This window comes from Trifolium pratense, linkage group LG3 (assembly GCF_020283565.1).
Source record: "Trifolium pratense cultivar HEN17-A07 linkage group LG3, ARS_RC_1.1, whole genome shotgun sequence".
Lineage (NCBI taxonomy): Eukaryota > Viridiplantae > Streptophyta > Magnoliopsida > Fabales > Fabaceae > Trifolium > Trifolium pratense.
Window position 1 is genome coordinate 10,805,970 of NC_060061.1, and position 14,502 is coordinate 10,820,471.

At 30.5% G+C, this 14,502-nt stretch overlaps 1 protein-coding gene across 3 annotated transcripts; it reads right to left on the reverse strand.

Moving 5' to 3' along the window:
• Window positions 1-1,699: 1,699 nt before the first annotated feature.
• Window positions 1,700-5,302, reverse strand: LOC123914161 (probable hexosyltransferase MUCI70). Of its 3 annotated transcripts, XM_045965185.1 has the most exons (8): window positions 4,918-5,302; window positions 4,586-4,700; window positions 4,296-4,475; window positions 3,508-3,576; window positions 3,215-3,414; window positions 2,680-3,095; window positions 2,363-2,547; window positions 1,700-2,181 (listed from the first exon to the last, which is right to left on the reverse strand). In XM_045965185.1, the coding sequence occupies exons 2-8, from the start codon at window positions 4,665-4,667 to the stop codon at window positions 1,811-1,813; spliced, it is 1,503 nt and encodes a 500-aa protein (XP_045821141.1). In that variant the 5' UTR covers window positions 4,668-4,700; window positions 4,918-5,302; the 3' UTR covers window positions 1,700-1,810. The 3 variants fall into 3 exon arrangements, with proteins under 3 accessions (XP_045821141.1, XP_045821142.1, XP_045821143.1); XM_045965186.1 differs by lacking the exon at window positions 4,586-4,700 and having other exon boundaries at window positions 1,735-2,181; XM_045965187.1 differs by lacking the exon at window positions 4,918-5,302 and having other exon boundaries at window positions 1,735-2,181; window positions 4,575-4,684.
• Window positions 5,303-14,502: the final 9,200 nt, after the last annotated feature.

The following is a 14,502-nucleotide window of genomic DNA, read 5'->3' on the forward strand; positions in this document are numbered from 1 at the left end:
AGAAAAAAATATTCCAAAAAAATAAATATTATAATAATAATAATAATAATAATAAAGATTATTTAGTAGTTTTTTTTCATTCAATAGTAAAAATAATCCGAATTTAAAATTGTTAAGCGGGCGGGCTACTGCGAGACGTCAGGTCACCGGTCTCACATTTTCAGTTTTGACTGGTTGAAATAGACAAGTTCAGTTTTCTAAAATCATCCCAACGATTTTTATGTATATCTCCATTCTTTTTTGCCTCTCTTTCTTTTGCTCCGGTCTCCGGCAATACTTGCCATACTTAATCTCTATTTTTTTTTAAACAGTGCTATACCTTTTTATTGTTTTAAGTGTTTTTCCTTTGTAATCTTTTGTTTTATTCGATCACTAGTACTTAAAAACCACTAGCATAATAATAATAATAATAATAATAATAATAATAATAATAATAATAATAATAATAATAATAATAATAATAATAATAATAATGATTTTTTCACTTCTTATTGAAAACGAAAGTTGCAAGAAACAAATAACTTTCCACTAATGCATAATAATAACTGGGTTGTTACCTCTGGTTTAAGCGACACAAACTCAATATTTCTTTGTCATGTCATATCTTTTGTTAATCATCATCACTGTCATCTTTTTTCTTGGATCTCAATTTTTTGTGTATTTTTATTGTTTAAGTTTTATTTTGTATTATTGGTAAATAAATGTCTTGACTCTTGATGATAAAGATCTATTTTTTTTTCTTCATTTCTTCAGTTTATATATAAAAAATTATTTGGTTTAAAACAGAAATAACCAACCCGTCAAACCGCCGATCCGTACAAACCGAACCTGAAAAAAAGTCGAATTACGCCTCATTGATGCAACTGCGAGTCAGACAGGATGGTGTGAGAGAAAGACAAAACAAAGGAAGATTGGAGATATCACTTATTGGGAGGGATAGAATGAAGATGAAAGTTGTGAAAAAAAAAAAAATAAGGAAAGAAGGTTTCACGGAGGAAGAAGGTGTGAGAGTTAAATTTGTGGCAAAAATATATATATTTTTATTGGTTGAGTGTGTAAATGGGGAATGAATTCTCTCTAGTGTAATTTACATTTGAGAGAATTCATTCCCGTGTAAATGAATATTACATTGTCTTCTTATATTCTTTTTTTTTTTTTGTCAAGTGTCTCCTTATATTCTTTAAATCCAAAATATAAATACAATTATATAATATTTGGTGGGTATAACTAATTAGGCTTAAATGCATTTTTATCTCATATTTTAATTTTTTTTTAACTTTTGGTCCCTTTCTCATATGGGGTGTATTGAATTAAGAATTCAAAGAATTTTAAAAGAATTTTTTATCTTAAAAAAATCTTGTAATATTCAATCAAGACTTTTCTAAAATCATAATAAATCTTATGGATGGTATTCAATTAAGTGTTATATTAAGAAAATAACAGAAGAATAACTCTAATAAAAAAAATAACAAAAGAATAACTCTCAAAGTAAAAAAACAAAATAATAACAAAAGAAAAACTCTCAAATTATATTGTGAAAAGAAAAAAAAAAACACTCAAGTTAGCGATCAAACTTGAATACTCAAGTTTGAGAATTTAATTTTGAACTTAATCTAAAATTGAGTATTTTACTTTTAAATTAGAAATTTAAATGTTGTAAATTTTAATTAAAAATAATAATAAAAACACAAATAATATACTATAACATAAACTTTAAAATAATTTTTTAAATATTAGATAAATAATACACAATTTATTTTTTCCTCGTTTTCATGTGTTAAATATTGTTAAAACATAATAAACAAAAATGTCATCCTGCTTTTGATGTTCTTGTTATTTGCGGCAGAACAACTGAATTAAGATCACCAGGATAAGGTGTAAACAAGCCTAATCCTCCCCTACTTTCTTTTAAATTACTATTCTTTTTAAGTTGATCCAACTGTTTAACCCATTCTATGGGAGAAGAGTGCTCTCTTGTGTGAGGGTGCAGCACAAACAGTGAATTGTATTCACAGTTTGGAAACATGAAGAATTCAAACGCGTCCCCTAATCTGTACGCAACATAGCCAAAACTCAGCTGATCTCTGGGCGTGAAGAGGTGAACCTCGTTGAACCACAAGCAGCTAAACAAGTTATTCACGGCCGTATGTTCTCGAATGATAATCGCTCCCTCTGGTACATCTGAAACATCGTAAACAACTTTTAACATTATTACATCACCAAACATTATTGTGTAAAGTGCTTTGCTTTGCATGCCAAACATTACTGTGTAATTTTGACAGATTTACCATCCATACCAAAGTTGTCGAAATCAAACAGTAGACATAAAATAAGAAACAAAAAGTCTCATTTCCTGTCTTACCGCTAATAGTCTTTTTATTTGAACTCCATGGTTTCATCCCCTCATAATAGTAGATTTTCATGTGGAGATCAATAAGGGGTCGTGCATATCGCTTTCGCCTTTTGTTTGCATCAGCCTCCTCGTATATATTACGGTGATGCTTATGTTGAGCAATGGCAAATGTATTTTTCCCTCGCCAAAGGTATCTGCAAAGTAAAGATTTTGTGCAAAATGAGTCGTCACGATTCACCATATCTACCATCAGATCAGACGGATCCCAAATGAATATATAATTACCAAAAATATTTGGCATAAACTAAGATAACAGGCATCAGTACCTTTCTAGGATTAGCAATGGATCAACTACCAGCTCCATTTTACCATCAATCCATATACTATAATGTGCTTGAGGAAACAACCTGTGAGTTATTATTTTAGGAACCTTCCCATTCCTTCTTGGTTCATCATAAGGTTGATTCTTAAGAAGAACAAGTCGCCAAATTCCCACCCATTTTCCACCAGCATTGTCTTCTTTCACAGTAGTATTTTCCCTCATGAATTCCAGAGATACCTCATCCACCACCATAAGAAAGCAAAAAAGTTTCTTTGACCGAAGGCTTATATTTGATGGTTGATGAGGTATATCATAGCCGTCAAAAATGCCAGATGCAACAACAAATTTGCATTTCTTAACATATTTAATGTCTACAGGATCCATTTCAGCACCACCACCTTGGATAAATCCACAGTGCACCTAAGGGGTGGAGAACATGCAAAACATTCGCATTAATGAAGGCAATCACAAGAAAATCTTACAAAATTGTGAAGCAATTGCAATTAGATTAAACTTAATAACGATAACCATTGATTTACCTTCATATTTGACTTCAGTTTGAAACTCTCCTCCCTCTGTTTCCAACTTATATGGCCTCCAAAAAGAGGAGACGACTCAGAACTATTATTTGGAACCTCATCTTCGGTAACATACAATAATTTTTTGACAACTTTGTTGGAAGTTCTTTCAGTAGGGATAACTATTTTATCAGGGTCATTGGAAACAGGAATGGGACATCCTAAAAAATACAGGCAGCATCAACATCAAACACTAATTATTAGTTGGTGAAGTCTTAAACTAATGGATGGAGAAAATACTGCCAAAACCTTACTGTGAGGTTTTGTTACAAGTCCCATAGTGTCTAACATGGTGTAAACCTTGCTATCTTTGTTACACATGGCTGCATATCAAACAGAAAATCGCTGTGATTACAGAAATCATGACATAATATTGTAGTTTCGACGATGAAGAAAATATAAGACAATGAATCTTTTTGTTCAACAACCTCGCCTTGAAGCATGCATTTTAATAATCTAACATAACCTCCCACCAAATGATTATCCTATATTCCTAGGCATAGCAAATTTGCATCTAAATCGACCAATCAGATTTTACATATTTGTACTTCCAAAGTTAGTCTCAAAAAAGCTAAATTTAAGACAAACCCCCCTCTCAAACATCAAAAAGGGAAAGGAAAACAACAATAACAAATTGAATTGAGTTCAATTTTCAGTACCAAGGCATGTTCTACCTTGTTTTCTCTAACTAGAAATTACAGGGTTCCATAATCCTTACATTCCTATTCCACATTAACTAATAAGTACTACTAAATGAACTAGTATGTTACTTTTACAGCATATAGATTACAGAGAGAGGGAGATATATATGAATCTCCAAACCGTTCTTTTACAACTTTAAACGTTGATTTTGCAATGCTAGGCACAACTAAATCTACAGTTATTGTGCAGCTAGAGAAATATAAAATGATATAATCTATCCCCTTCTACACAATTCCTAAAATATCATAATTATGAATAGACAATTAAGTATTATGACAATTTGAAAAGAAAAAAAAAAAAGCTCGCAAGAAGTAACTTAAAGTATACAAATTTCGCTAACCTGATAAAAAGGAGACAGAAGATTGACAAGACCAAATATGAAACAACAATGCAATAAGAATTAACAACATCCACAAGATCCCTCCTACAAGAACCAATCGAACAAACCCTTTCTTCCAAACAATCTTCATGGGATAATCTTGGGGTACCCTCCCTGAAGAAAATAATCCGACTTCAAAATCTGCATCACCAACAAATAAACTACCAATTCACTTCACTATCATGTCATCTAGTATAAAAATTCTATCTTAAAAGATTAAAGAATCAAAAGAGTTGATACCAAGTCTTCACCTTTAGCTTGAGGATTTAGATTACTTCGATCTCCTCTACGATTTAGGCGCGAAGATATAGACTTTTGTAGATCATTCTCCATATTTGATTCTTTTCTTTTAAGTTATTATCATCACTGGCATTGTATAAAGAAATGTAAGAAAAATATAATATTTTTGGCATAAGTAACAACTATGGTAATACATTATTAACAGCTACATAAATTGAAAGCGAAAAACCAATCCAATTAGCAACTAATTACCCAATTAATTGGTTGAAAAAGGATTGAAATAAAAATGAAAACTTTGAGATAAAAAGAGTGAAAGAATAAAAGAAAAAGAAAAGGGTAAGACCTTTGTCTGCTTAATTCTTTTTTTCGATCTGGTACGCGGCGGTGAGTACGTGGCGGAGCGGCGGGGTTACGGCGCCGGTACGTGGTGATGGTTGAACGGTCGAGTAACGCGACCCGACCCGGTCAGGATCCAGAAAATGGCGTGTGTGAGAAGAAGGGACAGATCTATAATCTAAGGATGTAGTATATAGCAATGTGGATTCGAAGAACGAAAGAGATTATTAATTATCCAAAATTCAAATTGAAGTTTCACACCCTAAACAAACGACGTAGTATAATGTCCCTGTTGTTGTTCTTTTGTGTACTATCGTCAATTCTTGTTCATGGCCGTTGCTCAAGTTAAACGGCTGTTCTCAAATTCATCTATGACTATGTATGAATTTTATTTTATTTTTTTGGTCAAAACGCATGTATAGTCTTTTCTTTTTAGTAGGGCACGAACTAAATTAACAGGAATTTATTTATTTATTTATTTTAACAGGAATTTCTTAAAATATAAAAACTTAATTAACCATTCGTTAGTTGGTTTAGTGATGATTGACGCTGAACTTGATAGAACTTGATAGAAAAAATTACGGTTCGATCCCTCGCAACTACGATTGGAAGGGGATGGATCCACTTGAAGCCAGAACACGGTAAAAGCAAAAAAAAAAAAACTTAATAAATAGTAAATATTGAAATTCACGTCAGTTTTCGTCTAAGAACAAAGAGGACTAAATTTAGCAACTGGAGTAAACTACGGGGTTTTAAAAAAATTAAAAGTTGGGACTATTGTTAAAAAGCGAGCAAAATATAGGATTCAAAACATATTAACCTTAAATATATCGACTAATTTGACAATTTAAGAGAGTCAACAACCTCTTTTAAAAAATTCATAATCTAGTTATTTATTTGAAAGTGTCCTATAAAATTATAAAGACCATATAACCAAAAAAATAATTTTAAAGAGAGAATAATTTGATGATTTACTCTTATTTTTTTGTGACTAGGGCTGACAGTGACCCGAGCCAACTTGTAAATAGTTCGAAGCTCGATTCGATAATTGACTCGTGAACCAAATGAGTTGAACTCAGGGACGAATCTATGGGGTGCAAGCAGGGGTTCAACCCCCCTCCCTGCCAATCATATTATATTATATAAGTAGTATAGAATATGTGTCATATTATTTACTTGCTTATATGCGGTATAATATACCCAGGTTTCTATTTTATTAGTCATTTTGGTTTTCAAATATATTATTAAGTAGTCAATTTATTCTTCAAATATATTTTTTTATGTCAGTTTAGTCAATAAATTTAATAATAAAAGACACACTATGAATGTATTTACAATTTTAATATATTTAGGAACTATTATGATAGCGCCTCATATATTCAAGGACCAAATTTTTAATTTGTTCTTTATCGTTATATACTATTTATTACTGGAAAAATATTCTGGCCCCCTGATGGTATCTCTGCAAGTGCACAAAATCGCAACCAAGTAATAAAGTAGTAAGTTATCGTTCTCCACAGGGATTGTGCCAAAATTATCAGTTTTGGTTGGGAATTTATGCAATAATAGTAAATTAAAGTAAAAGACTTTGCATTCGCTTTGTTTGATTAAAGGATTTTTGAACAGTTTGAAATAAATAACTTATTAAAGTAAAGAGTAATTAATGAAGGATTTAGTTTTCAAATGAGAAGAGTGGTTAAGTACTTTCGAATTTCTCCCCAATTTTTGCTTGGTAACTGGCGTTATATCTGCTCACTATCGAAGTATTATCTAGATATTAATTTCTATTAAAATAAGCCTAGGTATACTAAACTTACTTCTATTGTAATCTGTTTAGGTCGAACCAATTACGCTAGGTTTAGCCTTCGTTATCTCGTGTCCTTACCTTTAACGGGTTCATCTTCGAATGGGCGTCCTTACCTTTAGAGGTTCAGAATTTAATAAGTTCTCTATCATGTTTGGTTTCCTAATATCAGTACAAAATTTAACTATGTGCAATTCTTAATCTCAAATCTAACCGCAGATACTGAATTTAATGGTCTCATATAAGTAGGTTATAGTATCTCTTTGATTCAGAAGTCTTAGATGTGTCACAGTATCCACTTTGACCCTAGTTACTAGCAAAATATGTGGCCGTTCATATATGATAATGTATAAAACGATAAATAGAGATACTAACAAATAATAAATGAATAGCAATTTGTAAATAGTCTTGGAATATAACCAGATTACATGTTTCAAGCATTCATAGGGGAGTTCATCTACTTGACCTAACCCTTTATGGGTTTAGTTACTAAAGACCATAATAAAACAATAAGGAAAATAAAGCATAAAGATCACCATATGCCCTCGGAGCACCTGAAACCTCATTGTCTCCTCCTTAGAGTTATCCCAACTCTCTCTTGAGTATCACTATTGTTGAGTGATTTCTGAATGAATAATAGTGAATGAGGAATGCTATATTTATAGTTTTTCAGCTGGGTTTGAGCTTCTTCTGCGCGTCTATCGCACCCATCGTGGTACGATGGAAGATCTTCTCCAGATTTTATGCTTTCTTCAACTGCCTTCATCGTGCCATGATGACAAGTCATCGTGGTACGATGGAAAAGATTTGTTGCAGATTTTCTTCAATTTAAACCGTCTTCTCATCGCGCCACGCCGGATCTCATCATAGGTACGATGGTTGCGTTGTTTATTATGTTTTTGCCCTTTTTGATGCTTTTTCCACTTTTCTTACTTCTGGGCCAAGTAACTTCACTTTTCCAAGTATTTGTTTGCTTTTGGGCTTCAATTTCTATTAAAACTACCCTAAATTACTACCAAAAACATCATATAATTGACTGTCATCACCCCTTGTTAGATAAATGTCTGGATCCGTCCATGGTCGAACTTGAGTTGAAAATTTAGTTTGTTAAATAAATGAGTTGAACTTGAACTCTATATATATAATACTCCCACCTTTCCAAAATATAAGCAAAAGTTGGTCAACAAAAGTGAATGTATTTAGTTCAAATTTTGAACCAAATACATCAAGTTTGTTTGATTCATTTTTGCTTATATTTTGGGACGGAGGCAATAGTAATTAGTACTTCCTCCGGCCACAAATATTAGCAAAAAAAACCGTTTATGCGGTGTTTAACAAATTTAGTTAAGTATAATTAATTTTCTTAATTTAATGCAAAACATGAGTTAAGTTTACTATATTATCCCTTTTAAAAAGTGTAAAAGTGAAATAAATATCTTAAAAAACAACTCGTTTATTAGTTTCTATGCCAATTTCAAGAGTCCACATCGAAACTTTTGTAAAGGATAAGAAACAATTTATCTATAAAATGAGGAGCGAGAATCATAACTTCATTTATTCTTGGAATCCAATTAACAAAGCTGTTAATTAATACTAGTTTTATTAAGTTGACGTGTTTGTTTGAAAAAATTACTTGTTTTATTTGTAAAAAAAAAAAATTCAAACAAATGAGTTGGACCTAATGAGTCGAACCGAATTGTTTAGGGATTTTAAACGAGCCGAATTCAAGCTGACAAAATAGTCCGTGTCAAACTTGAGCCGAGTTTTGACCTGAATCAATTCCTATCGAGTCGAGTCAAGCTCAGACGAGTTCAACTCAGCTCGACTCATTTCCAGCTCTATGAGGCATAGCCACTTGCACCCTGCAGTTTGTTTTTTATTTTTATTTTTATTTTAAATAGCTTGGTGTCAGAATTTTACTCTTAAAATACATACTCTCTCCGGATATAAATATAAGCAAAAAAAATATTTACGCGGTGTTTAAGAAATTTAGTTAAGTGTAGTTAATTTTCTTGATTTAATGCAAAACATGAGTTTTTTTTTTTGACAAACAATGCAAAACATGAGTTAAGTTTACTATATTACCCATTTTGAAAAGTGTAAAAGTGAAATAAATATCTAAAATAAAATAGAATTAAATAAAGGCATATTAGAAATAGTAGTATTAATTAGTTTAAAAATAATTAACTTTTACTTATAATAATGACTAAAATTTTAAGTATTTTTTCGCTTATATTTATATCCGGAGAGAATAAGTAGGTTGATGTTCAAACTCTCATTTTTGTGTATAATAATATCACTAGACTATCAACTGAACTATCATTAAAACCTATTTTAAGAATTTTATTCCACGTTACATATATTTGAAGTCTCTACAAAAATTATGTGACATTTTAACTGTTGAATATGTTGTTGTGTTGTTGGAGTTTGTTTGAAGTCCCACATTGCTTAGGTTCCCGGGCGGTTAAGTGTATAAATATGTGAGGGCAACCTCACCCTTTGAGCTAGCTTTTGGGGATGAGATCCAAACATATTTAACATGGTATCAGAGCCGGGTTAAGGACTGCAATGTGGGCATTTGACCCAGGACCACGCTAGGCGTGAGGGTGGGTGTTGAATATGTTGTTGTGTTGTTGGAGTTTGTTTGAAGTCCCACATTGCTTAGGTTCCCGGGCGGTTAAGTGTATAAATATGTGAGGGCAACCTCACCCTTTGAGCTAGCTTTTGGGGATGAGATCCAAACATATTTAACATTAACCTTGGAATAAAAGTTGTTTTACCTTTCTGCTGTGGAACCCTTTGAAGTGATGTATGTTCATATCTTTGGAGAAATCAAGCAGGTGAGACGACACTTTCACGACGCTTTCATATTGAGACATTCAATATGTTGGAGACATGTTTCAATCCACAATTCCCAAAAGGTTGCATTTATGTAATTATTACATTCAAATTATTGCATTTTTTCCAAACTTTTTGACTTGGTCTAACTCGAACTAATCCATTTAATTTTAAATCCAATGATGTTTGGTTTAAGTAGCGAGCTTTATATTGAACAAGCAAACTTGCAAACTCAACTTGTTGACATATCATTTTTTTTCTTCATAAATTGTCTACCATAACCTTTACCATACATTTATTTTTTTTAGGGTCTTGCTAAACAGTGCCCCCGTGGCACTCTTTAAGCATTCTATTTAAAGAAATAATTTCCTCAAAAAGTGGAACATTTCAATTTTCGAGGCGTTGACTTCACACATTTCCATAAAATTTTAACAAAAACTTACTATTTAAGATGCTTAAAGAGTGCCCCGGGGGCACTGTTTAGCATTTTCCTTTTTTTTATTACAATTATAATTATATTATTCGTTCTTACAAAATGGATATTTTTTAAGGTTACTCCTTATTTAATTTTTATTAATTATTAGTCTCCACAAAAAATATAACACACAATTTTATTTTCTCTTTTTGATTCAGCATGTATTTTTCAATTATTTTTTCAGGCATACTTAAAACATATTATAGAAAGTTAATTTGTAAAAAATGACTTCAAAATTTAATCATAGCAAAGATAAATAATTTATTTATTGATTGAAAGACTATTGACAAGGTACGATCTAATATTAAACCGATTAAATAATTTACCAGTTGATTAGAACATTGTTAAAAAGCTACAATCCAACTTAAAATTGACTAGAGAAAATGGAGATTCATTGTGGATGCTTTTGATTCCTCTCAAACCCTCTTTTTCTAAGATTGCAATTCTCAAACCCACCACCACCATGCATTGCCATGGGTATTAATTATTGGTATGTCACAGTTTTTTGTACTATTGTACTCCTATTCTTAATTAAAGACGTATTGTAATAGCATAGGCCACAATCTCCCCTATTATTGTACTCTTGTAACTATTGGGTCTTGCATGTGCCCAAAGGCAGAGGTAGAAGAAGGTCTAGCGGAGGTCACAGTGTCCTCTATTTTTTTTAATTCTTTTTATTTAGTATGTTATTATATTTTTGATGTAATTTCACCATGTTTTCCCACTATTACTCCATACTAAACTCACAAAATTGGCCCCCTTTTTTATTTCAATTTTTTGGGTTCTATTTAAAAATTTGTTGCAAATTTATCTTAGCGAATGCTTTTCCAACTAAAAATGATATTTTTTTGGTTCAAAAAATGTAATTTATTTTCCCAATATTGAGTTTAATGATAAAATATCTCTTTTGAGACTAAAAATCATTGTTTTTTTAATTTTTTTTAAAAATAACATATTTTGAAGTAAAGAGTCACAAATTTTATGGCATAATGCATGATTTTATACAAAAATTACGATAAACATAAAAATAAAAAAGGCTGAAACCACTTGATATCAGAACTGATCCCAAATCAGATTAAACTGGTGGTATAAAAAAATGTCTGACTTAGAAAAAATGTCCGATAAAAATGCACACAAAAAATGTGAGCTTCTAGTTCTAGTTGCATCATAATTCATTCATCTCTATAGTTCAATCATTGAACACTCACTTTCTTCCGTAAGCTTTGCAGAAGCTATGTTGGCTTTTTCCGTTCATTCACTTCACATCTTTGTAGCAATTAAAACACAACCCCATTAAAAAAATTCATGTTCTTGAACTCACAGTTGCATTCAACACTTAAATACTCCATTTGATTTTTAATATAAAAAAAAATCACTTTTAAATATATTGAAAAATTGATGTATCTATACTATATATTATAAGATGAATGCTAGCAACACACTCTTTAACAAACACACTCTAACACACTCTCTTCTATTAGTTAAAATTTATACGGGTCCCATAAAAGTTATATGGGTCCACACTTTTTTATGGGACCCATGTGAATTTCAACCAATAAAAGAGAGTGTGTTGGAGTGTGTTTGTTAAAGAGTGTGTTGCTAGCATTATTCATATTATAAATTAGATACATTTATTTTGCAATGTATCTAAAAAGTCAACTTATTACGTTAAGGACTAGAGGGAGTAGTACTAATATAAAATAGTAAAAATAATAGATTAAATTAAACTAATAAGTAGTGTTAAAAAAAATAAATTAAAACTAACAAATAATAGTAGGTTAATACAATATACTCCCTCCGTCCCATAATGAGTGACACATTTTGACTATAAGTACTATTTATATATCTTATTTTGATCATATTTTTTTACTAATAAATAAAAATAAATATTAACATATAAGATATTGAATTCGTCTTGATGAATATTTTTAAAATATCAACTTTTTATAATTTTTACTATTATACAATTAAAAATATTAATCGTCAAAATTATACACCGACATGCATGAAATAGTCAACTATGTCACTTATTTTAGGACGGATGAAGTATCATACTAATATTAATTAAAAGATAAAATAAATATTAAAATAAAAGTATAATGTTTGATTTTGAAAAATCTAAAAACTCAATCTGATCTAACAACTTTTACAAAAGAACATTCAAACACGTTAACAAGTATTCAATTTTTTATAATTTTTAATTTTTTAAATTAATTAATGATTTTTATTTGAATCGGTTTGGATTGAACATCCCGCTCAAAACTCTCAAAGAGAGGCGGAGTGGAATGTTTAATGAAATACTCCGGCTCCGATTCTCTTCATGAATTTTGAGCGGGATGTTCAATTCAAACGGATTCAAATGAAAATCATAAATAAATTAAAAAAAATTATAAATTATAAAAAACTGAATATGTGTTAATTTTTAATTAAGCAATCTGAAATTGGACATATATATTCCGTTTGCTTGAAGTTATAACCACTAGTAGTAATTTTATTTTTTGAAAACTCACCATTAATAGTACTAGTAATTGACTGGCATTGTTAGTTTGCTCTTGCGTCCATAAGAGCTCAATGTTTCTTGGTCACACACGTCGCCTCTTGACAATACATCAAAGTGATAAGGTTCTCATTAGCTTTGTTATAATGGGATTACAGACAATTTGAATTAGCTTATTTTTGAGCTTATGCAAATAAGTTGTAATTTTTATGTATTACTATAAGTTTGTCAAGCAGGGACGAAGCTAGAAGGGGGACCAACAGAGACCACGATCCCCATACATATTTTTGAATATTTTTTTATATTACTATAATATTATATTACCGGTTGAATTTCACTTTTTGTCCCTTTATTTTATCAAACTCATAAAAATTGTCCCTTTTTTCATTCAAAATTTGGCTCTGTTTTTATACTTGGTGTATTTTTTTTTTTTTTTGAAAACTTATACTTGGTGTATATTTGATTGCAACATGTTTTTTCAACTAAAAATAGTATTTTTGTACCAAAAAATTGATTTATTGCCCCAATAATGAATTCAATAAAAAAAAATCTTTTTTGAAATTAGAACTCGCATTCTATGATATAAAAAGTTGTAATTTTTATGGCAAAATGCATAAATTAAGATCAAAATTACAATACATATAACAATAAACACCAAAAAGTTAGACTTAAAAAGAATGGTCTATAACTTCTTATATATGTCGTGCTTTCAAAATTTAGTTTTTTTTCTTTACTAATTATATTTTTAAACTCGGCCCCGCTTGAGCTAAATTCTTGGCTCCGTCCCTGTTGTCAAGGTAGTTTATGATAAAATAGCTTATAAAAATACAATTTTCACTAGTATGAACTTATAAAACAATATAAAACCTAATTTATACTGCATAAGCTGTTTACATAAGTTCAAAATAAACTAATCCAAACAGACCCTAAATGCAGTTTTGATCCCCTATTTACAAAATCTGCAATTTTGCTTCCTCTATTTTTATTTTTAAAATTTTGGTCCTCTTATTTTCAAAAATTCAAACATTTAGCCCTCTTATTTTGACCTTCAATTTAGATCACATGTCAAAATAATGTGGCATCCACGTCAGATTTTATTTTGTTTTCCAATTTTTTAAAATGACATTTTATTTTCCTAAATAAAAACATACTGTTTCTACCAAAAAAAAAACATACTGTGATTTTTTTGAAACAAAATAAGAACATAATTTAATCGTATAAAAACTTGGAAACTTCCTATGCTCTCTTCATTGTCGACAAAGTAGGAAACAACATTAGTCTACTCAAAAACCTTAACCCCTCACTTTGCTATCTTCTTTTGCTGGGAATTAACTCTTAATTTACATCAAAGTTGTTGTTAACTACCTACACACTTGTTTAATTTCTGATTCACTAGGATTTTGTTCAGATAAAGTAAATTAACGAATTAGAAAAAAGGGGTTGGTGAAAACAGAACCCTTATCTCCACGATTTTTCTTCTTTTATTTACTTTTATGTTTTATTTTTTAATTATGTTTTTATTTAAAAAAATAGAATGTCGTATTTCAGAATTTTTTTTTAAAAAAAGAAAATAAAATGTGATGTGGCTGCCATGTGGCTACCACATCATCATGGTGTACATGTCCATGACATTTAATGAGGTGATGTATTTTCTAAATTAACGGTCAAAATAAGAGGGAGACTAAATGTCTCAATTTTTTAAAACAAATGGAACAAAATAGTGGGAAAAATATAGGGACCAAAATTGTGGATTTTGTAAAATAGAGGGGCTAAAATTACAGTTAAGCCTTGTTACAATTATTTTTTGGGATCTGAATCTCCTGCAGTAGCAGGAACACGCAGTTGCCCGCAGTAATAGGTCTCAACCGTTGATTGTAGATCAGACAGTTCAAATTAGATATAATAAAAGTAAGTATAAAACAATCGTAACTATTGATTATTGATCGGACGGTCTTGATCTATTAGCGGCTTGAAACAT

Bases quoted from the DNA above. Each gene is read 5' to 3' on its own strand.
- LOC123914161 (XM_045965185.1), bottom strand. From the start codon at position 4,667: ATGGAGAATGATCTACAAAAGTCTATATCTTCGCGCCTAAATCGTAGA. The intron at 3,577-4,295 runs GTTAGCGAAATT...TTTGATATGCAG, and splicing joins TTCTGTCTCCTTTTTATCAG to CCATGTGTAACAAAGATAGC. The intron at 3,096-3,214 runs GTAAATCAATGG...TCCACCCCTTAG, and splicing joins AACTGAAGTCAAATATGAAG to GTGCACTGTGGATTTATCCA.